Source organism: Athene cunicularia, assembly GCF_003259725.1.
Source record: "Athene cunicularia isolate RWA chromosome 4 unlocalized genomic scaffold, athCun1 chr4_part1, whole genome shotgun sequence".
NCBI lineage: Eukaryota > Metazoa > Chordata > Aves > Strigiformes > Strigidae > Athene > Athene cunicularia.
Genome location: NW_020799098.1, coordinates 16,666,044 through 16,690,116, shown reverse-complemented (window position 1 = coordinate 16,690,116; position 24,073 = coordinate 16,666,044). Strand labels below are relative to the sequence as shown.

The window sequence follows — 24,073 nt, the reverse complement described above, 5'->3', positions numbered from 1 at the left end:
AGGGTTGTGAACTTCAAAGCTACAAAGAAATCACAATTGTATGCTATTTTAAAAGGACAGCACACAGACCTTACACAGTATTTCATTCTTTGCTCTTTCTGTACTTAAGTATTCCTTATTGGATCTTATTTTGTACCACGAATATTTCTATGCTTTTCTAAAAGTACATCACTGATTTTATATAACAAAGTTAAGATCAGTAGCAAGCTTCCAGGCTTAGGTTTGTAACTTGTTTGTTACTTAAGTAACAAACCTAAGTAACTGACCTATGTCAGTAACTCAGTTTTACCATTTTGACATTATTTAAAATAAAGTGGACACATATCTGGAGAAAGCAGAATTCACAATTAAGATTAATTCTATTTTATATTAACATGAACCATAAAAACCTGGTCAGCAGATCCACGTGCTCATAAATGAAGAAAGTATGTGCATTAAAGGTAGGTACATTCAAAATTGCTGCCATCACAAGCAACCACTCTAGGTCAAACGTTCTCTGAATGATGTTAAACATCAAAAAAGCATTAACTATTAAGTACTTGCCACCAACAGCAATTTTTATTTGCAGACAAAAAGCATTCTCCTCTATAACATTAAAAAAAAAAAAATCCAAGTTTTGTTCAGGTAATATTTATTATGTTTTTATTACATGAATGATGGACTCCATATCAGGAAAATAATCAAAAGCATCTATTTTTAAAAAAAGTTCCTAAAAATCTAGAATTCTAAATGATCATATAATAGACTTAAATATACTAACAACAAAACAAATCTCATTTTTCAAATCTGATGTTAACTACCAGCATTAGCAAATGATGCTTTCTCTTCTTTTGTCTTCATTGATCTGCTTCCCTTTCCAAAAGTTTTGAAAGATTCATTCTTGTTTTTTCCAGTGCCACTGTTTTTGCTCGCCTTGAAGGCCTTGAACTTGACACTGGGACCGATTCTGGAATTTCATCACCACTGAAATACAAAATATTTTAAAGTAAGGCCAAAAAGACTAAGCAAACTGAACTGCTTTTATATTACCAAATTTGAAACATGGTCCTTAAAGAGCAAAAGTACTTCTTCCTAATTATAAACTTTATTTTTTAAGAAGAATATATTAATGCTTTCCAAAGTGATACAGTAGTAAAGATAACCAAGTGTCAGCAGTTGCAAAATATGCAAAGCCCCCAAAAGATTACATGCTATCAAAGGAAACACATCAAACAGGCAAATGGGAACGACTGACCCTGGTTACCCTAAAGTCCATGGATTACTTGCTTGAGAAACAGTGAGCACAGCTGAAAATTACAAAGAATGTCATTTTAATGCTTATATCCTACAAGATCCTAAGGGAAGGAATGCATTGTGTATACTCATCAGTCACTTCTAGAAGCTTGACAACTATATGTTGAGAAACAAGCAACAAGAAAGTGGAAGGGGAAAAGGAATTTAAATAAAAAAATTAAAAATCTGATTTCTCCACAGAACAGTTAGTAAAAAAGCAGAAAGAGTGATTGGAAGAGTAATAATGTAAGCCAAGAATCTAACTTTTGTCAGCTAGAATGTATGTTAATTCGATGCACAAAATGCAAAAAAGGAAAAAAAGTTACAGGCTCTTAGGCAATGATAATAAAATGCAAAGCTGTCAAACCTGCTATTGTTTCAAAAGGAGCAGTTCAAAAAAATTTATTTTCTTAAATATCTGTGTATTAGGAATAGAGGATGTTAAAGATGCAGATTTTGAAAAACATTTTAATTAAACTTCCTTGCTAGAACAAGCACAATTTTGATGGTGGAGAGAAAAGGATTTACCTTTCACTACTGCATTTTACAGCTGTGCTTGTTTTTCTTCTGCTCACAGACCTCACTTCTGTTGCTGCTTTCCGTTGTCCTAAGTATAAGCAAAAGCCTCTTTAGTTATCATGATAGCATTTATTTTCTTAAAGTAGTTTTGTATCTTTCAGTGTTTGATATTGCATTGAAACGTATAAATATGCAGTCACCCCAGACAGAATGTGGTGACAAAACAAAATGAACAGAAAATCCTCAATGTACCACTTCTTCCATAAAAACCTGTACATTACTGTAAATGACTGTGGCCAAATTATCTTGAAATCCTGTAGTCAGACTTTTTTTTTCATTGAAATCTGTGTTGTTGGGAGATGCTAAGAGCACAAAAATTTCCACAGACCAGACTACTTTAATCTTTTAAATAAAATTTTAAAATCTACAGTGGAGTATGAAGGCTGAATGGTTTTTGTATCTGTATGTTCACAAAAAGTTAGTATGAAATTATTTTATTAAAGACAATGATGATTGGAGCCAGAAAAAGTTCGTGCATACCTTTGCCAGCTTTGTTTCTTGTGGACTTCACTTTTGCAGTTGCATTACTTTTAACTTCGTTAACTGGAGCTTGAAGAAATTTAATATTTTCTGTTAAACAGAATAATACATGCAGAAGCTACAGATAATCAACTTTAAGTTTATCTTAAAGACCACTATTTTAAATTTTGGCTGTTATATAAAAAAGCCACATAATTTTAACCCCTTTTTTTAAAAAACCCTAAAAATTAGATAATAAGGCTAGAAGGAAGCTTAAAATGTCACTCAGCTGTAAGCCTGCCCCAACATAGATCAATCACATGTAAACTGTTCCTGACAATTGTTTAGCCCCTTCTATCGTGTCTTAAGTCAGGCAAGTGTGGTGGAACACCAGCTTGGCAGAACAAGGAACTCCTCGTGGAGCTCAAGAGGAAAAAGAAACTGTATGATCTCTGGAAGCAAGGTCAGGCTTTGCAGGGAGAGTACAGAGCTGTCATTCATATATGCAGGGAGAAGACATAAAAGGCCAAAGCTTAGAGTTGAAACTGCCTGGTGTTGTGTCAGATAGCAAGAAGGGCTTTAAGTATATTAATAGCAAGAAGAGGTCTAGAGAAAACATTGAACCAATACTTGTTGAAGATGGCCACCCAGCTAATAGAGATTAAGAAAAGCTGGAGGCATTCAATGTCTTTTTGCCTCAGTTTTTAATAATACTGATGGACCTCAGGCTGTCCAGTCCTCTAGAAGTCAGAGGACCACAAGAGTGGGAACAGAGACTTTCCATTCGAGGACAGTGAAATTGTAAGAGACCAGCTCTATCAGCTGAATGTCCATTAGCTGAACACAAGCCAGCAGTGTGCTCATGTGGCTGAGTGGGCACAGGTATGAACTGGGAGAGGAATGGCTGCAGACAGGGATCTGGGGGGCCGGTGGGCAGCAGGCTCAACGCGAGTCAGCAGTGTGCCCTGGCAGCCAGGAGGGCAAACCGCACAACCAGCGGGAAAAAGGGGCGGTTGTCCTGTGTGCTCAGCGCTGGCACGGCCTCACCGGGAGTGCTGGTGCAGTTCTGGGCCCCACGGTTTAAGAAGGGTGTTCAGGACTCGAATGCGTCCCGACCCTTGTGAGCAGGGCAACAAAATGGTGAAAGGGCTGGAAGGCGTGTCTTGTGAGGAGCGGCTAAGGACTAGTTTGGAAAGCCCAGTTTGGAGGAGGCTGAGGGGCAACCTCCTTGCTCTCCACAGCTTCCTGAGGAAGCAAAGTGAAAAGGGAGGTGCTGAGCTCTTCTTCCTAGTATCCAGTGACAGAATGTGTGAGAATGGTTCAAAGTTGCACCATGGGAGGTTTAGACTGGACATTAGGGAGCATTCATCTTCCAAGAGCGTGGTCAAACACTGGCACACACTTCCTAGAGAAGTGGCCGATGCCCCAAGCCTATCAATGTTTAAGAGGTAATTAAAGACAAAGCCCTTAAAAATATGCTTTAACTTTTGCTCAATCCTGAAGTGGTTAGACAGTGTATTAGATGATCGTTGTAGATCCTTTCCAACTGAAATATTCTATTCTAGTCTTAAAATTTCAAATAATTTTAGGACATTTCTTTCTTCAGCCATCGCTGTTATAGCTAGGAAGCTTTCTTCCTAATGTTAAATCTAAATCTCCTTTGCAGCAATTGAAGGACAAAAATAGTCTGTTGCCCTTCTTGCTCACAGCCATCATTTACAAATTTCAAGTAGTAAATGCTGTGTTATTTTTAATGATCCCAAATGTATTTGGGGAGCAGTGGGAGATGGAAAAGGAACAATGTTTTCCTCCTACAGCCTTCTTTTAAAAAGTGCTCAAAAAAATCCTCTTTCATGAGAAAAATTCATACCAAAAAGTATTATCAGATATTAGCAGGAAACAATACAACTATTTTCCCAAAAGCATACTTCCAACTTCCCATCCAATAAATACTTGGAGATTTAAACATACAAGATATAAGTAATTTACGTATTTGACACTTCCAGAAACAGTGGATTAAAACCCTGAAATAATCCACTAGAAAGTATAAACAAATAATTAAACGTTAAAAGAAAACATGATCTGCTTAAAACAGTTGCGTGTCAGTATCTTTGCTTTACTGCTGCAAGCAAACCTAAGCACATTTAATTCAATTGCTCTTATGCTGAAGAACGTTGGGACTTCTCTGCCACCAGCACAGCATACTCTGCTAAGGCACACGCAGCTGCATAAGATGTGCAGGCAGTGGAAAGTTTTCCAGATACTTCTACTTCAAGCTTTTAAATAGAAATAAAACCAAATCTGTCTCCAACATATGAGCTCATAACAAGGAATGACCAGTGTCAACGCTAAAGGTACCAGTTCTATATTGCTATGATACAGTCTGCAAGAAGCACAGTCATGGTAATTCCAAGACCCCACAGAGTACTTGTTTCTTTCTCCAGTCACATTCTAAAGATGAGTTAGCTAGCACTAGTATTTGACAGGCACACAAGCATGCCAAATGACTTAAAAAAAAAAAAGCGTTTTAATACTGTCTTTGTTAAAAAGAAAGAGCTGCAGGGTAGAGCTTACGACCCCAAATGCAGCACTAGTTATACTAGATTAATATGGAGAATAAGAAAACACAGAATCTGATCAAAAAGCAATAAAAAATTGAAAATACTTCAGTACAAATGTTTTAAACTGTATGCCTATTTACTAGATGTTACCTTTTCCTGTTTTTCCAAAAAGTAGATAAACTGAATGGATGAAAACTTATTTTCATAATATCTAAACAAGTCACTCAGTTGTAGACCTACTACTAAACTACACCTCTCCTGAATTACCTTCTTCATTTTGAACAGTATTTTCAGATGTGACGTCAGTTTCCTGTGTCTTTTCAGAGACGGCTATTTCCTCAGTCCTTTCAGAGGGGTCTTTGGCCATATCAGAATCTTTGGTCAAGCGCATCTTGATCTTCTCAATAGCTCTTTGACACAGTTTATCTTTCACTTTCTGGAAAAGAGACATTTGATGTGAAATGCTACTTAATTTTACAACCATTTCTTTTATCCATTAAATTTACTCACTGATAGGATTAGTTAAATTTACTGCACGAAGGATGCAATGCATGACATGATCAGTCAAGTTGAAAGGAAAAATACTTTCTCCATCAACACCAGGGACTGAAACCCCAAAATGCTTTGCTTTTTTTTTTTTTTTTTTTCCCCCCAAGGAAACCTAAAAACCATTAAAGCAAGTGGACCTTTTCAGCCAAGTCCTGGAGCATAGCTACCTCTGGATGATATGCCAATAGTGGATCAGCATTCTTTTCAACATTACTAAATAACATTGTCTTCCTCTGTCACACTCCCAAATTTTACTTTATTTTTTCCATATTAATGACAGTATCAATGTAAAAACTTTCACATCACTCTTGTAATTCCTTCCCACTTCATCTTAAATCAAGCATCCTTTTCATGTTGCCTAATTATCTTAGTTACATTGTAAGTTTTGGCATAAAATTTCAGCTGCTAAAAACTAAAAACAAGACATTCAAACTGTAAAAAATTTAATACTGAATTTTATTTTAATGTTAAAAAAATTAACCACACCACAGTAAGTAAAAATTAACCACACCACTGTATCAAGCACACTTTCACACTTATCTTACTATGTACGGTAGCTAAAAGTATGTAAGTTATATAGTGACATCAGCTCAGATTTTTGTAAATGACTCATCAAAAATTAATTTTCAAAGACTGGTTAAAAGAGAAATTCCAGCCACGCTGTCATAGTAAAAAAAAAAAAAGGCACTTCACTTTTAAACGTATCAGAACATTTGATTGCTTATGATTTAAAAAGAACCTTGTTATTTATGTGCTACCTCTAGAATCTCATTGAGCAGAACCAGAAGATTCTCTGTGGAAGAACTGCTGAGTTCTAGTGAATTTAAAGCTTTTGCGTAAATACGAACATCCGGTGCAGTTGGGTCCATCAAGATTTCATTGCAAAGTTTTATTGCCAAACTATCATGCACTGTTAAGTCCTGTAAAGGAAAGAAATTAGATATCAGAATTTTTGCTGGGAACTATTTACAAAAGGCAGCAATGGATCATTGATTTAAGCAGCTAATGACTAATTTTAGAGAGTAAACCTTTTCCTAAAACGCAGTATCTTGAGCACATACATGAACTGATTTTTATAAATACTTTTTCCAGTATAGACAGTTTAGCTATGGTGCAAGTTCCTATTAGCATTTCTGAATTGTGGGAGAGAAGGGAAATTAGGGGTGGTCAAGCTAAAATATTTCATTACTCAAACAGTTACTCATTTAATCCAGCTTCTGACACTAGGAATCTCAGAGAGGCCCAGACAGCTAGCAGTAAGTGAAGGGAGTCAGTTTTTAGTCTCTAGATACAAATACTATTTTTTCCCAGTTTAACACACTGTACCTGATAGTCCTGAGACTTTTTAGACTGAGGCTTCAGTCCACTTGGTCTGGTCAGGTCCACTAACAGTTCAGAAACATTACTGACATCGATTTCAGCCAAAGGTGAAGTTGCAGGAGCATTTAACAGTGTCCGCAGAGTTGGAAGATAAGCTTCTTCAAAGTATTCTTGGTTAGACCTGTTTTAATTAAGTCACATTAGTAGCATAACGAGACAAAATTAAATCTTCATTCACCCTTAAGTTTCTCTTCCATGATGAAAGTTCACTGACCCATTACAGTACATCAATCAAAGCAAAGTGGGAGCAGCCAGCCTCAGTAGGGACAGCTAACAGGATCAAAAGTGCTTCACAGAACCAATTTCTTTTTAATTTTTAGCACATGGTATTTCAAGTAAGTTTTAGGTAACACTTCCTGCCTCTGAACAGTTTGAAAGTTCATCCTTCCTACTGAAAACCTGACTGATATATAGAGACATATTCTCTCTTAAGGGACAAAAATACATTTCTGTAAATCTTTTATTTAATTTGTCTTCTGCTCATCCCTCCTGCCTGTTAGCACTTTTCTTTGGGGATACTTTTCATTGTGTAAGAAAGCAAGGTGCCTGGCAAAAAAAAAATAAAAAATGCAGCAGTTAAAAAGATTTTTGGAAGAAATAGTCATGCTTTCTTTTCTCAGAAGAGTTAACTCCTGCCAAGCAAGCCTAAAAATCACGTTGCACTTGGTTCTGCAGCAAGTAGTCTAAAATTGTAGTTCCACAAGACAAGTCCAAATTATTTAAGATGTAAGGTGTCAAAAAGCACAAGGTACTAGGTTGGCGAAGTGAAGCCTTTTTCTTTCTGGTACTTGTTAACCTCCTATTTGAACCCAAATAGCTACAGAAGAAAAACCAAAAAATTAAGTAGTTTTAAAAAAGCAGACTGCTTGCTGCTGGGATGAGCCAAATCAGCTGACCAAAAGACCTTTTGAGCACTAAAACTGGGGCAAGAAATAATGGAAGCAAGAACTCTCCCTTTTGGCAGCTTTAAGGCTTTAGATTGGCTCAAGCATAACTGAAATCCCATTCAGAATATTTCCTGTAAATTAAAAAGTCTAGTGGCATATAGGCACAAGGCAGAACTTTCTCCTCTTAGGCTGCCAGAGAGTTTATTAGTCTTTAGAACACATTCCATGAATAAGAATTGCTCACTGGTTACAGGATTCTTTCCCTGTTATTAGCATGCCATGCCACTATTGACATGACAATATTTATAGAAGTCAGCATCAACTATTTTTCCTTGCACAGAGTTCAAATATTTAACTTCAAAAAGTAAGCCTCTTCATTATATCTGTGATCAGATGGAAAGGTTAACAGAGCAGCACCCGGTAACAAATAGAATTTTTAAATTCAATGAGAGATCAGTCCTAAAATTAGGTATGAACCTCAGCCAAACCTCATTCATTACTTGAGTTTTCCTTTTCTGAATGGCAACTTTGCAAACAGTTTCCAGTTATACATGGTAATTAATAATTATCTTCTAAAAATACAGTATTGGTAACTAAAGACACTTAATGATTCATCTTAAAATGACCCTTTTGTGATCCAGAATGCAGATGTGTTGAGACAAAAAAGCAATGAAGTTTCCGAACTAAACAAAGATTTCAAAAATCGATGAGCCAGACTAAGATTTAGGATTTTTTCTCCACTGATTTTTCTGATTTTTGCTTAAAGCATGCACCATGTTTTTCTTTTCAGAAAAAGATCTATGAGGTGTCAGAACAAGTTGACACATTTGCAAATGACTTTGAAATACACAGAATTACTCAGGTGGGCAAACAATAGAACCAATAACAACAAAAATAAAGATTCACAGGGTCAAAAAGCAACATTCACAGGTAAAAGATTATCAAATGTTAAAAGATTAAATTCATTACTCAATATGAGAAATACTGGACGCATACGGAACTAGTTTTTCTGTTACTTATTTTCAAAATAATTTAAGTAGGGAAAACCCCATTCTGAAGGAGACTAGCTATATTTTTCTCAGGTTTTTTTTTTTCCCCTGACAAGAACAAAAATATATTTGTCTGGGTTTTTTCCTCTCCAGACCAACTCCCCTTTGAACTACTCCTCTTAATATGAAATTTATAGACCAAAAAAAGGTAATTCAATTTGGTTTTGAAAAATAGATAATATATAATATGCCTAACAAGTTTTAATTATTAAAAAAACAGATAAAAGCTAGTTCAGACTAGCTAAAACCACTAGCAGCAACTGAAAAGTTAAACATTTTTTTTATTTGAGGAAGTAAACGGGGTTGAGAATTACTATTTAGGTTCCTATTCCCTTACACAACCTCTTACCTCCTTTGACCACTACCAAAATAAAGAGAAGATTTTGAATCTGCTGTGAACTTAGAGTATTATTTGGTTAAAAAACAAAACAAAACCAAACCCAAACCACAACCAACTACCCTGCTGCTTTAATATCTGCTGGGCACCAATTATTCTTTTGAAGCATTTCTGCCCGCTACTTTTCAGTGATACTTCAAAGTCTACCTGTAGTGCACAACATCATAAATAAGTAAAGCACATATTTCTAAATTAATCTTTTATTCAGTATCTTGAATAACAGTTTCAATTATAGCCTTACAAAAGAAAAAAAGTGGAAGGCCACCAGGGTAAGAGAGAATTAATGGCAAGTCTTCAGAACAGTCACAGGTTGAGATTATGTACGTTCACAAGTAACATGCACAGGAGGCTGAGCTAGACCTTTAGGTCTAATCTGCATTTCTGCAATACCGAAGAAGGTTCCTAAAGCTGCTAGACCAATGTATATTTTCATATAGTAATTTACAAAGGACATACCTATTTGCATAAGCAAATAAAGGGAAGAAAACTCCTAGACAGTGTCTAAGCCGAGTATCTTCTTCAGTCACAGGATTATACCACAACAAAATAAGACGAGAAAGCAGCTTGGCACTAATCAGCCTCCCAGAGAACATCAGTTTGGCTATGCCTTCCGCAGCTTCTGTCCTAAGTTCTGAAAACTGAAGAAAAAACTAATCATACACACAACACACCAACCACAGGGTTTTTCACTATTACTTTATAGTAAGTCACATCCTATTTTGCCAGTCAATTTTCTGCATTCACATATTTGCACCTGCACAGAATTCAAAGCTAGCTCAAGAGTAACATTGCTCTGTATCAGTGACAAAGTTGCAGTCATTTTCTAGGACAACTATTTTAACATGACTATTAATTTCAGTTACACATCATGTAATATTCACATGCAAACTAATGAGATGGTAAACCTTCTGCAAAAGTAATTAAAACACTTAAAACATTTTAAGGCAAATTTTATAGTATTTCTTACCTCACTGTCTAAGAAACCAGAAAGAAGCTGCAGGAGTTTGTGTATCACAGCAGTCTCTTCTTCCTTTTCTATTGCTTCACTTTCTTCCTCATAATTTTCAGTTCTAATGTTTTCATCTTCACTTTGAGAGCCTCTTTTGGCTTTAAATGGCTCAATCCCAAACAGCATTAGTTGATCAAAGATTGCTTTCAAAGCACTGAGCTTTACCTTTATATTATCTATTTGTAAAACCTAGGTTTAATAAGGAAAATACACACATCATCTCAGAGGAGACCACCAATGTTAACAGTAAGTATAATAGAGTTTTTTGCTTTAATAAGATTGTTTAATTTAGGAACCTTTTTATGATAAATGAGACAAATTTCACACTTTAGGAAGGTGTGATACAAGTTTAAACCTGAATTTTTAATACAGTCTGGGAAATAATTTATCAAGTCATCTATGCAGTTTCCATTACATCAAATTAATTGAATTTCACTCACAGAGTGAGCATGCACATGCAAGACGTAATTTTATTATTCAATTTCTAAATAGACATTGGACAAACAGAAAGTCTGTTTGCCTATAGTAGCTCCATAGTCTTACACACTACAGAAAAAAAACACGTAAGACAATCCCTGCTCCAAAATACAGTATAGCTTCATTAAAATAAACAGTATGTATAAAAGACAGCAGGGAGAAAGACAGTAATAAAAGTCAAAGTTATATAGGTTACTATATGTACTGTAGTTAAATTAACATGCAAATAAAGCCATACATTGATCCTGGATCTGTTTAGTCCAACACTCTGCTTCTGACGGCAGCCTACACAAAGACTATGGAGTTTAGTACCTATAGAAATTAATTACTTAAGTCTAAAGCCTAAATTGCTAAAACAACTGAAATCCTTCCTAAACAAACAAACTGATTTTTAATGAGACATACTCAAAGGCAAATTAAAAACAATAGTATATGGTAACCTTTTAGGAATCCAAAGTTATTGTTCTATGGTAACTGACAGCTTACTATCGTCTTGGCTATACCGAGCATATCGTCTCAACGCCTGCTGATAGTTCTCCTGAGTGTGTACATGAACACACTCTTAATAAAGTACAATGGCCAGCTACACTTCTCTCAAATTCAGGGTCTGAGAAGTTAACAATAGTGTCATCTTTTATATAATTAGCTCAGCATCAGAGCATTTATCACAAAGGTGGGAGACGTGGATATTATGGCATCCAACATGTTCTGTATCTATAGATGTTTGGCCATGCTATTATTTGTTGGTTTGAATGTTGCTTTATCCTCTAATTAGCATCTCTTCCTTAATCCACACAAACTAATTCAGAAATTAAATTAGACACCCAAGATCACAGGTAAGTGTGTCACGGAAATCTAAGAACAGAGACAGATTTTTCAGTTTAGTTTCCCAAAGAAGGCAATCTTATAGAATCCTAGAGCTTCTCTTCTCTCTTTGTAATAACATAAAATACATGAGTGATTTCACCCAGATTTGGAAGAGAAAGTAAGACCTGACAGATAAAGAATTCCTATAAACTTCAAGACAACAGATGACCTTACAAAGGAAAGAAATGTTACTATCAAGACACAATATAAGCTTGAATGTTATTAGACATCAGAAAAATCTACATGAAACCACTCTCCAGATCCAAATCTTTAGGAAATCATGAATCACTGGTTCTCAAGTAACATGACTATGTAGAATAGCTTGTTACAGATGCAAGACTAGTTTTATTTACTAAGTCACATAGATTATCATTCCATTTCCCACCAGGCATTTTACCTGTAACAGCAATGCAAGCTGTTGTCGGGCAAATTCTTTGTTCTGAAGGGCACAACAACCCAAACACAGAACTGCCATATTTCGCACAGCTGGATGGACATTAGTTACGCCAGGAAGTATCTGGAAACAATAATATTAGACATTATAGTTGAAATACATAAACTGAAAATTTTAAAATGACTACTGAAGTGTGCTTACCCTGAAACTAAAAATAATTTAGTTTGATGCAGGATTGGAAAGTGGTAACTACTGTATACTCTGTTAATCTTCTATCTTTATATCTAGAGTCAGCAGTTTAAAATCAGCAATAAAATAATGGCAAAACAATCACTTCAGTGTTTTGCTTTGTGTTTTTTTTAACAAATATTTGTTTTCAAAAAAAATTCAATTAACCACTCATTGTGACATTTTTTAAAAAAATCCAACAACTACACAACAACCTACACATTTCTTCATAGAAGACATTAGCATTCTTGCAGAGAAACAATACTCAGTTCCAAGATGCAAAAATACAGATGCCACTTTCATGTACTTGGAATAGTTTTGAGAATACAATGGTAAAAATCTAGATGAAAGAGAAGCAGACTAGATACAGGGTGAACACTACAATGGCATAATTTTATATTTTTGCATTTACTCATGAGTTCAAGTTTAAGCAAAAACAAATAAGATATCCCAAATCATGTAATATGTGAAAATCCACTGGAACAACAATATGAAAGAAGGATGTTAGAGATAGAAAAGTGGAACAGACAACAAATGTGAAAATTAAAACAAGACCTAATGAAAAAGAAAAGGTTTCTGGAGGACACATCAACACTAATTAGGATTTCTAAGAATACTTGTATACATCTGAAAAAAATCAGGTGTGGTTCCACTACATTTAAGCTAATTTAAATTCGTGGTGTAATTTTCTTTACAGTTGGAATTCTAAAAATGCCCGTACTGAGTCAGGTCATCTAGCCCATTGTCTTGTTATCAAAAAAGATCAAAACCAAATTCCTATGAAGTATTACATAAACAGACTAAGTACATACTTCCCAAGAATTCTTGTTAAGGTCCCAACAATGTGCAGCTGAAACACCCACGAGCTGAGAGGCTGTTCCTATCTACCTAATCATTCCATATTTTCCTTGAACTTGCTCAGTCTTCCTTGAAATTTATGCAAGTGTTCACCATGTACACATCCTACAACACGGAATCCCACAGATTACATATTAGGTGAAGAATCAGCTAGTTTCATTTGTTTTGAGCTTGCTAGTTACTAGCTTTATGGGGTGATCAACCAATCCTTATTCATTCTCTCCATAACACTCATGTCTTACGACTTCTGCCCTCTCTCAGACCCTACCCCCAAGTCCTCTCTTCACCAGGATATGAAGAGGTAACCTATTTAGTCATTCTTCATACAGAAGCCATTCCATACTTTTCTTCATACTTGCTGCCCTTCTCCTGACCACTTCCAATTCAAATATAAACTTTGTAGATAGATGGGATTAAGAATTGCACGGAGTATTCAGAAGTGGATGCACCATTTATACAATGGCACATTATTTTTTCCATTTTGTTTGCACATTTAGTATCAGTTAGAAGTCTGTGATATTTAGAAATGTTCATCTTAAAATCCATACTCTTCACAATGAAAAGTAGGAAGTATATCTTGTAGACTATAGGAGGCCTATAATACCACTGCCTTATTCTTCAATACAGAAATATTTTGCTCTTCAAAGAAAACAGAGGGGGATGGAGGGGGAAATTCCCCCCCAAATTATTCCCTGTACATGGAAGGGATGAAAGAAGAGGTCTGAATTCCAGATTTTCCTAGATAAAAAGCTTTTGAATTGAAAAAAAAAAAAATCTTGACGTTCTCTATTAGGAATCTCATAACTTTGGCTGATAGAAAATCCAAGTAATTGAAGTACCAGCAAGGATGGTAAGCAGATGCCTAAGCATCACACTTGGCACAGTGTAACTCAGCACTATTTAACACTGTCATACATCAGTCAAATATTCACCGTATTGCTGTTTTATTTTAGTATCTCTCTGCCACAACTGGCTGTGGCATTGGAGCATATCTGGACTGCAGCTCCAAGACACTAGGTTCTGAGAAGGCTTAACAGCACCAGACACAGCATTGCAGGTACAGCAAAGCAACTGTGAAATAATCAAACACCATCCTGCCAGCACCTAAGGATCAGCTATGATGCACTCATAATGTAAACAGTATTTTTTCCCACGTACCAGAGATTCAATGATTCCATTAATGGTTGGACCTATTCCTTTAGAAAGGGATATGATCTTCAGAAGCTCATAACACATCGTCAGACATTTCAACAGTGTTTCAGGATCATTCTTCAAGTGGGTCAGGGAAGAGAAAAACAATATAAATGTGATAAGGAGAATAAGAACATTAATCATAATTTTTCCCTACCCAAATAAACATTTCCTGTCCACTACATTTGTTGTGCAAGAATATTAATCAAAATCTGTCTATGAACTATGATAAAAAGAGATTCAGGTTCGTGTTTTCAGTTACTTTAGAGTAAAAGCAGTAAAAGAGACAATTAAAATTCTTCAGTTACTCAAGGACAAAAGAATACTTTAACTGCAATTCATTTTTGCTAGAGCATACCATCACCTTGTACACATACAGAAGGAGAATACTAATACCATAAATGCTCATTTTCACTTTAAAAAATTTAGATGATACAAGGCCAAAATACACTTTCTTTTATAAACGATGAATAAACATCAAAACATAACCAGCATTTGGGAATACATGAAGGAAAGAGACCTTCTCCACACGCATTTCTTCAATTTCAGGTTGCTCTGCTTCTTTTATCAGATCATTTTTTCTCTGTTCCAACTCAGTTATGTTCTCTTTTAATACTGATGCAGTTTTAAAATCCTGCAGAGTAACACATTCTTCTAAAGCTTGTTTTGCTTCAATAAGTTTCACTTTTATTTCAGCCAACTGAAATACAAAGTAAAAATAAAATTAATATAATACCCTAACCTTTGTGGTATTAGCCAACAATACAATCTTGACACTAGCCAATAATACACTGCTATATAAAACTCTTACTAGATGGATATGCTTAAAAAAAAAAAAAGTCTCAACTATAATCTGCTTACCTTAAGCTCCCGCCTTCTTATTTCAGCAACGTCAATAGGCTGGTCGACTGTAACAATTGGTTCAAGAACTTCTGATATAATTTCAGCAATCTATTGTCACAAACAGCATATTAGTGCCATTAATTTCAGCTCAGGTATCAAGATATTAAGGATTTCACTTTTCCAAATTTAAAATGCCATCCTTCCAAAAAAGTATTGAACATCCACAATTTGACAATACATAGTTTAACCATGAAAGTCTAGTGGTTTCTACCATTTAGCTAGTTAAACAAGAAAATAGAAGACTGTATGTATATCCATGAATAAGTCAAGCAGTTTCTATGCCAACAGTTCACAGGTACCATCTACTCTAGATCTGAACACGTGCTTTAAAAAGAATTACTAGTGATAAGAGTAAGGTTTTTTTATATGTTACTACTTCAATCAAAATACAACTAAGAACACTATAATTTAAAGGTCTATAAACCACTGTATAAGAAGCCATGTAAGTAATTTAATTTCAAGCCAAATACATGCTTAGAACAAGAATTAGGCTGAGAGTTTTTCAGTTGGTTAGGGTTTTCTTCAAAGTTAGACCCATTACAATATTAAAACTTAGATGAAAAATGAGGAAAACTGAAGACTGAATGAGACATGATAGTCTTAATTTATCTTGCATCAGATCACCTCAGTTTAACTTCCTCTCAAGTTGTACCAAATCAGAATATATTGAATCAGTGTTATTTCACTCTAATAACAGAAATGCATGCATTTACTATTACTGTTGTACTATAATGCTAAGATTACCATAGTTCTGCCATCATAATCATGTAAGAAACCTATATCATAACTTTACCCACTGGATTGAAGCTTTCTGAAAAGTGGTCTCGGTCCTTAAGCACAAGCTTCGTTTAAAATGTTAGAGCAAAATCAATGGTCTGTTTTTCAGGAATCAAGTTTAAATAATTATGCTGTATATGAAGACTCTACTATACAAAATACTTTTCTTATACGGGTTTTTAGTAGCTATCTCAGCTTAAAGTAGGGAAGAGAAAGCTGAAACCCAGAAATGTACATTATCCCAAACTTTGAATGTTTTGGTCAAAACTGTTTGACCTAATATTACATAGAATTCTGAAGCAGGCTGTCAAACTCTAATAGTTTCCTAATTTGAGGGTTACACTTCCAACGTCAGTCAGTTCTCTAAAGTTAAAGATCTTTAGACAACCACAAAAATACAGCTATGCTTATAAAAAAACCCAAAACATATGTGTGTGTGTGTGTGTGTGTGTGTGTGTGTGTGTGAAACAAAATATTTTTAAATATTTTTAGTTTGGAAAAGCATTTAACTGCTGATATTTCTGCTGCAATTCTTCATAAACGCTGTTTGATATACAGGGAAGGCAGAGCCTAAAAAACAATGAGCCTTTAGAATTACTTACAATTTCAATTCTTCTGTCATCATCCTTAACAATATGAAGTAATCTTTCCACAAGCAGAGATATAAGGGCTGTTGAAGTTGCAGGTAGAGTGAGAATCTTTTGCAAAGTAACTACCAGATGCTTTCTGCATTAAAGAAAAAAACCCAATCTGTTTGCTTATTCAAGAAAATGGAAGACATGAGTTAATATTTTACCCATTGTTAGTGTGATGAAGACTTTATAATACATTGTAAGAAAAGCTTCTCTACAGCTCTATTAACTGCTGAATATATTTTTCTTAATCAGCAAGTAAGAAAACTTGCTTACTTTGTCTTTTTCTCATTTCTCTTGATTAGGAAATGCTGAATTTTTTAATCAGGTATCACTACTGTCCAATTAAAGGTCATACCAACAGAAAACAGAGTATTAATACTGTAGAATGCTTTCATAGAAATTATCCAGCTAGAAACAAACAAAACAAACAAACAAAAAATTACAAAAATTATCCTGCCAGTCCACTGAGAGTTTGGAATTATTGCTGTGTTTGTACTGCCATTACTGCAATTTTTCATGAAGTGCCGGTGATGGTATGAACTTCCAAATTTATTCATTCTTACTACTTCACATCAAAATGCTGTTCAAATTCTAGGAATGACTCAGCTAACACAGTCCAATTCAACTTGGCATCTAAAACATCTGCAACCTTTAGGCTTAAAAACATAAGAAACACACAGGCTACTTGCTACAAGTCATCTGCTGAGAAGTAATCTATCTATTTTTTTTTTTTATATACTACATTCCAAATGAACAGTCTTGTAACTTCACAATCTCAAGAATATATTATGACAACAACTGAATTTGTTCTCCCCAAACAATATTGTACCTGCATTGAAACTCATATTTCCATAAAAGTAAGCACAAGATATTTGGCAGACTTTTGGGAACAATTCTATTAGAGACCGTGTCTTTTTTTCCAGCTAGCATTAGAACTGTATTTTGTCTGTTTGAGCAGGTTATTTTCCCAACACAGACTCTGTGCTTTCCACAGGCATGAGTTCCATAAGCTTAATAACACAGATTTTATGTTTCAGGTTACCTTCCTCCCTCTTCCATGGTATCCATGCAGCCTATGATAAAAATCAGTTGCTGGCCTATAAATTCTTTCGTCATCAGGTTTTCAAAACAAGTAAAGTCTCCTCTTTGTTCTTCACTAAGAACTGGCATACTTTGAAGGTAACTGAATCCAAACAGAACAGATATAATTATCATTCAGAATCACTGTTGGAAAGAAAACAAACTAAAAAATCCACCCATTAAAAAAATGTCACAACCAAACACACCCCACAAAAACCCAAACCCTAAACCCCACCACTTTCCTAACCTGCATAAACAACAAGTGGTTACTTTAATTACAAACCTTAAAAATGAATTATTATGTTCTCCTTTTCATAGATTAATAGTTTCAGAAAGATATTTATACCAAATAATGTACAGTTTAAATATAATGCACTTCATTAAAAAAAATCCCTTGTTTTGGAAGCAAAATGTTATGAAACAGAAAATTGCAAGATATGTTTGTACATGTGAATTCAGTTTTGTACCCCTGCATAAAGGCAGCATATTAGGAAAAAAATTTATACATGTACTATTTTTCATATATTCAACTAGTATTTTTCTTCATATTTAGTTACTATGTATTCTTCTACATGTTCAGATATATTATATTGCCTACAAAATGAAGTACAAGAAAATCAAAGTGTGCAGTAAATTTAAAATTCTTTATCTGATCAACTGTGCCATCACAGAAGGACAAACTGTTGTCCCTCAGCTGCAAAGCATGGAAAGCATAATCAGTTTGTTCCGTTTCTTTATTTTTCAAGAGTCATTGTTCTTTTATCAAAACTTTATCCATCAATGAAAACATGCATGTTCAGTAAATATGGAGTAAAATATATCATGTACAAAATACTGAATATAATGTAATATATAAAATTAAAATACTGATGAGATGTGAAAAAAAATGCTTATTTTTACCACAGCTTTGCAGATACTTCTCAGCAACAGTTCACTATATTTAGCACATATTCTTAAAATTTCTTCAAAGTTAGGACAAAAATTTTCCATGTAGCTAACATTCAAGAACATCTGAAATTACAATGTAGACAACTGTTTCTGATCATTTAACAATAACTTTACCTGCACCAGGTAATAGTGAAATACATAAATGAAGCTTACAATCCTGCATTTCTTACGTATCAAAGACTTGCAGTTTCTTGCTCCTCCTAACCCATACACTCACAGTGCAAATAAAGATTTGAATTGTACAATTGCAAATCTTACCTGAAGCAACTGGTGGCACAACTCACTAATGAGTAGTACAAGTACTAGCACACCTAATTAATCTTACTCAGTCTCATCCTGAAGGAGATGACTGAAGGCATTTTGAGTAAGATTGGATGGAAAAAAAACTTTTTTTTTTTTTTTTGAGAACAGAAGTTTTATGGACTCTTAAATTAATTATGAATTAATAAATTTACACCCAACAGCCTGGATCCACATTTCAAAATTAAGGAAGCACAGACACTTCATTTATTAAACGTTTATGAAACATGTCAGCACATTCCACATTGAAAAGCAGCAATGATTCCTGGAAGTACTACTAGTATACTACACCCACTGAAGTGAGAAAAGAATATGTATATTTTTAATTAGAAACATCTATCAAAACAATGCTTTTTTCAGCAGATCTTATTTTCAATAATTTTAAGTTTTCACTCTACATTTTGCAATTACAATACCTCAGTTAAGATTTCTCAGCATTCTCCATGCTCACAAACATAATTTCTGTTCAAATTTTACATTAAGACTGCAGTATCCCACTGAGACAAAAAAAATTTACCTTTCTTCTCTTTGGTAAAAGATTGACTTAACAAAACATTCTCTTTTTTCCCCAAATTATCTGTTCTCACTGAATTGGTTCATTTAGCAGCTCTGTCACTGCCTTCAAACATAAAAGTTTTTGGGAAGCATGCCTGCCTGAGCAGGGGAAAGAAAAGGGAATGAACTTTCAGTTTCAAAACCACTTCTCTTAGGGACAGCAGCTAAATTTTATTTATTTTCACAAATTATAACAATAAAAAAAAGCATCTGTTTCTGCAAGCTCTAAAAACCTCTTTCTGCAAGCTCTTTGCAAACACACAGCAAGCTACATTATAACAGATAGACACAGAATAGCTGTGTATGACAGAAAAATTATCTTAAATGGCAAAGAACTATATGCTATTGATCTAGCATTCTTGAGAAAGGACATTCCAAAAATTGTTTTCAAGTTATAGATTTGCTGTTTTAAGTTTTTGTTTAAAAGAAGAAAATCCTCTCAAAAAATCTTAAAAAAAGTTTAACAAAAATTTTTTTAAAAAATCACTGTTCAAACACAACTTCAGCTTTGATGGAAACCTGAATAAGTTTAATAAAAAACATATTATCGTCTTAAAAAAAAAAATCAAACTAATCTTAGTGATAAGTTTTAAATGTAATGTACCTTAATAAGTAATCTGCATATATAGCTGGTTCTGGCAAGATCTTTTCTAGTAAATCTTCACCTTCTTCACCTTTTGATTTTAGATACTCACAAAGACATCTCCAATAAATCACATTCTCAGCTGTTAAGTCTTCCAGTGGAATCAGTTTTCTAAACAAAAACAAACAAAACAGAATCAAAGATAATAAATGCACAGAAACAGGTAATTTCTGAAGATGAAAATAAAATCCCAAAGGTACTCCCCACAGAAATACTTAGAGACTGATAAAAATAACTTCCTCTTTCTGAAGTGAGGACACAGATTCCCCTGAACCTCTCACTATATTGCACTTCTCAGTATTTTAAGGCAAGGCTGTTCACACCAACTTGCAGATGGATTCTTCTCAGCCTTTGTGACCTCCTAGAGCAACCATGCAAGTACTTTAATTCTAATGAAATATTGTTACCACTGTACAAGCCTGGAAAACTGAACTTCATTAATCCAATAAGTGCATCAATTGCATAAAAATATTTTTCAGCTTCTGTTATGAATTGTTTCTTCCATTCTTAATACAAGATCTTCACATAATATTCAAGTAGCAATCATAGTATGTCAAATGAGAAAAGTAATAGAACTGCTCCTCAGCATGTCTGTAAGTTCATCCTCCATTTACCAGTCATAGGACTCCCTTTTTATAATCATAGTCTTTTGCATGCTAAACACAGCATAATCTTTGTGTTTTCAGAAGCCAAACATTAAGTTGTACATAAATTCTACCTCAAAACAGAAATCAGTATCACTATCAGTGGTACTTCATGCTCTTGAATCCCATTTTACTTTCAAATTATTAGTAACAATTATCTTTTAGGGCCCTCACACACACACACACCAAAAAAAAAAAAACAACACAAAAACACCCCACCCAGCAACACATAGATAAAAACTGATCATATGATGTCTTTTCATTAATCTGACAAGTATTTAAATGTAAATTGTACAAACAGAAATCATAGACTTCAACAATCTAAGCGTTTAAACTGCATCACTCAAGCTGTAGTTAGAAACATCATGCAAGAACAAGTCTATTATTTTCCATAAATCAAATAACTACTAAAAACTGAATAATTTCACTCACTTCTCAATGTCATTAGTCTAACAGATCCTACTACTTAAAAAAATTCTCAGCCTCTTTCAGAATGGAAGCCTTATTTTGTGCAGGATCAAAGTCAGACTGACAAGTCCATAACTATATAAATTTTTCCTTTGAACCTCTTAAGATATTGGCACATTTCTGGAGGCTGTAAATTACTTCACCATTACTGATGCTTTTTAAAGCCAGACAGGCCCACATCTATAGCTCTGGAGTACAATGGATGCAGCATCTACTGATTTCAAAACACGTCATAAACTACTACAAGAATGCAAGACACTTCGTACGATGACATTACACATTTTCCCCCAAAACACAGAATAAGATTGTTACCACTTTTTAAATCGGTGACAATTTGTCACTTAAGTTTAACATCTGAGATTAGACTCCTACCACTGTTAACAATCATTCCACTCTGTTTGCCTCAATTAAAGCTGTTTCTTCTCACACCTTTTTGCCTCCCTTAGCAATTTCCTACAACTTACAATTTCTTGTTTTCTTCCCCCCTTCATTTTTGCTTTATGGATCTTAATATTCATGACGCCATCTTCTTCATAGATTAGGAACTCAGTCAAATTCTACCAACATTAACACAGGAAAAGAAGCCTCTAAGATACCAACTTCTGTCTAGCTCTGTTACTACAAGTAAAATACCTCCAGAAGAAGGCTGAAACACAAGCCCAACAATTCTATTCTGATTGATTCTCCAAAAAGTTTGTGGATAACTAAACCATCCCCAAATTGTGCTGCCCCTGGCTCAGCAGAAAGGATAGAATGAAGCCAAAGAGGACTAGGAAACGTATGAAAAAACCCAGCATTATTAATGAGAGGGAAGAGGAAGGGGACAAAAGAAGCTTTTCAGCACCACAGGTTAAAAGAAGAGAGGAAATTAAAGTTGTGGGGGTAAACTAGAGCACTGCCTTAACTGTAAGCTGTACAAACAGCACAGGAAATAAATTACTCTTGTTACTCATAGAAAAGCTAGTTTAGTTGATTAATTAAGTGCCACCTCTTAAATTCTAAGAAAATGACTTTTGGGGTGTTCAGGAAACAAGTCAAAAGACATTTTTCATTTTTTCCTCTTGCTTATCCAACACAATCATTTTCAGCCCCCTTTTTTTTTTTAATCCAAAATATCTAAGTACATAAACACCAGGGAAACATCATGGTTTACACCACAAGTCTTTCATCACAGGTAACGGTTACTCTGCTCCCCGTTTAGATATAACCTTTAATTTAATATTCTGATACAAAATATTCACCTTTTGGAAAAGAAACTGATCTGCATACCTGCTGTCAAGGTTTTTACCATTCTGAACAATGTCATGAAGTGGAGATAATGAAAACACAGCATTTAGTACTAGGATGGCCACTTCTGGGCAGTTTTCCACATCCAGTCGATGAAGCAATTCTAAGACATCTCCATCAGTAAACTGTAACCAGGCCTGAATCAGCTTCTTCTTCATTACCTCCTTAACAACATCTAATAATACAGGAATTTAAGCGGTTTAAAACATTGAAGGCCAAAAAATAACAACTTTTCAACATATTTTCACAAATCATTTTACCATAGAATGCTTTTTGAGAAGAGGTTACTATACAGTTGAACTTAACATTACCTTTAAAGAGAGAAAAAAACAACAGTTAAACAAGAACTATGGAACACTACCACATTTTTGAGGCAATGTATTTTTTCCCCCCCTGCCCTGGGAAATAAAAAACCTTTATCCAAAAACTAAAGACAGCACCTCAACCCAGGAAATCTATAAACCATGAACTCTTGTAGAGCAACGAAATATTCTGGGGAAGCATTGTTATATATTTGCTCTCTTCATTTAGGAAATGGCCACTTCTGGAAGCAAGATGCTACTGTACAGACCTTTAGTCCAAACTACCCCACAGAACTGTTGTGTTAATTCTATTATTCAACTGGATTATGACATTTACATAAAGATACTTTTAAGTCCCTTCTCCCCATTGCCACAATGAACAGCTAGTTTCTGGATGAACAGTACTATTCAATCAAGGAAAAAAGTAGTATGGGAACATATAAAATACATACATCATTAATACAGACACACAGATTTAAGCAGGGAAGTAGAAAGGCTAATAGCCTGGTGGAAGTAAAAACAATTACTAGGGAGTGATACAAGTATGCTCTTATGACCTTTTAGAAAACAACATCCAATATAAAGGAAACAATGAAGTCCACACACACTTCACAACACTCATCTTTCCTCTTATATGTAACTTAAAATACAGTCAAGAGTTCACAGAGCTGTAAAAAGGCCTTGAAAGAGCTAGATTAAGGTCCTAACAACGAGAAACCTCTCCAAGAAGGTGAAAAGCATAAACTAATAGAATGTAGTAGAATGAAAGAGAATGGGAGTGGAGAATTGACACTAGAACTAAGCAGAAGCTGGATTATGTCTTCTAGGTCTTGTTCTGAAGGCAATACGGAAAAGCATCCAACATTTCAATCTAGCAACTTTGCACAAGTAGGTTCCTCTCTTGTTAACTTAGGAGTTGCTCAGATAAGCAAATTCAATAAAGATACACATATTCAAGGTTATAAAATTTACAAAACAGATCAAAATGAGGGAATACTAGTGAATGTATATATAAATGCAGACAATTTGGAATATTAACCTCTTTTTCCCAGCAAAGAGCATACGATACCAATGTATCAGTGAGACTACATACCCTGGCAGATATTTTCCCTTGTGATTCTAGGTGTCAAGAAAAAGAGCAAGTTCTCAATAGCTGAGATGAAGAATAACCTTAAGGAAGACAGACACAGAGAAAGGATCTGCTCTGGATCATAAAATAAGGCAGTTCTTTATGCTGAACACCTCAGCATCACTGAAATACAGGCCATGTATAAAGTCTGTACCTTCTCAGTAAGGGAATACAACAAATCCTTGTTCTTGACAAATGAAGGATCACAGGAAAAAATAGTGAAGGCTGTCTCCCCCCCCCCCCCC

General features: G+C 34.7%; 1 protein-coding gene across 1 annotated transcript in view; it reads right to left on the bottom strand.

The window, feature by feature from the left end:
- Positions 1 to 278: 278 nt before the first annotated feature.
- NCAPG (non-SMC condensin I complex subunit G) overlaps positions 279 to 24,073 on the bottom strand; it is a 36,680-nt gene continuing 12,885 nt past the window's right edge. Inside the window, exons 7-22 of the mRNA XM_026846933.1 lie at positions 22,380 to 22,572; positions 19,960 to 20,109; positions 17,515 to 17,655; positions 16,440 to 16,563; positions 15,019 to 15,108; positions 14,678 to 14,857; positions 14,125 to 14,235; positions 11,884 to 12,003; positions 10,101 to 10,331; positions 9,590 to 9,771; positions 6,747 to 6,921; positions 6,179 to 6,340; positions 5,139 to 5,307; positions 2,332 to 2,421; positions 1,801 to 1,879; positions 279 to 963 (exon numbers count right to left, since the gene is read on the bottom strand). Coding sequence (XP_026702734.1) covers positions 837 to 963; positions 1,801 to 1,879; positions 2,332 to 2,421; positions 5,139 to 5,307; positions 6,179 to 6,340; positions 6,747 to 6,921; positions 9,590 to 9,771; positions 10,101 to 10,331; positions 11,884 to 12,003; positions 14,125 to 14,235; positions 14,678 to 14,857; positions 15,019 to 15,108; positions 16,440 to 16,563; positions 17,515 to 17,655; positions 19,960 to 20,109; positions 22,380 to 22,572 — 2,324 coding nt within the window. The 3' untranslated portion in view covers positions 279 to 836. The remainder of the gene's footprint in view (positions 964 to 1,800; positions 1,880 to 2,331; positions 2,422 to 5,138; positions 5,308 to 6,178; positions 6,341 to 6,746; positions 6,922 to 9,589; positions 9,772 to 10,100; positions 10,332 to 11,883; positions 12,004 to 14,124; positions 14,236 to 14,677; positions 14,858 to 15,018; positions 15,109 to 16,439; positions 16,564 to 17,514; positions 17,656 to 19,959; positions 20,110 to 22,379; positions 22,573 to 24,073) is intronic.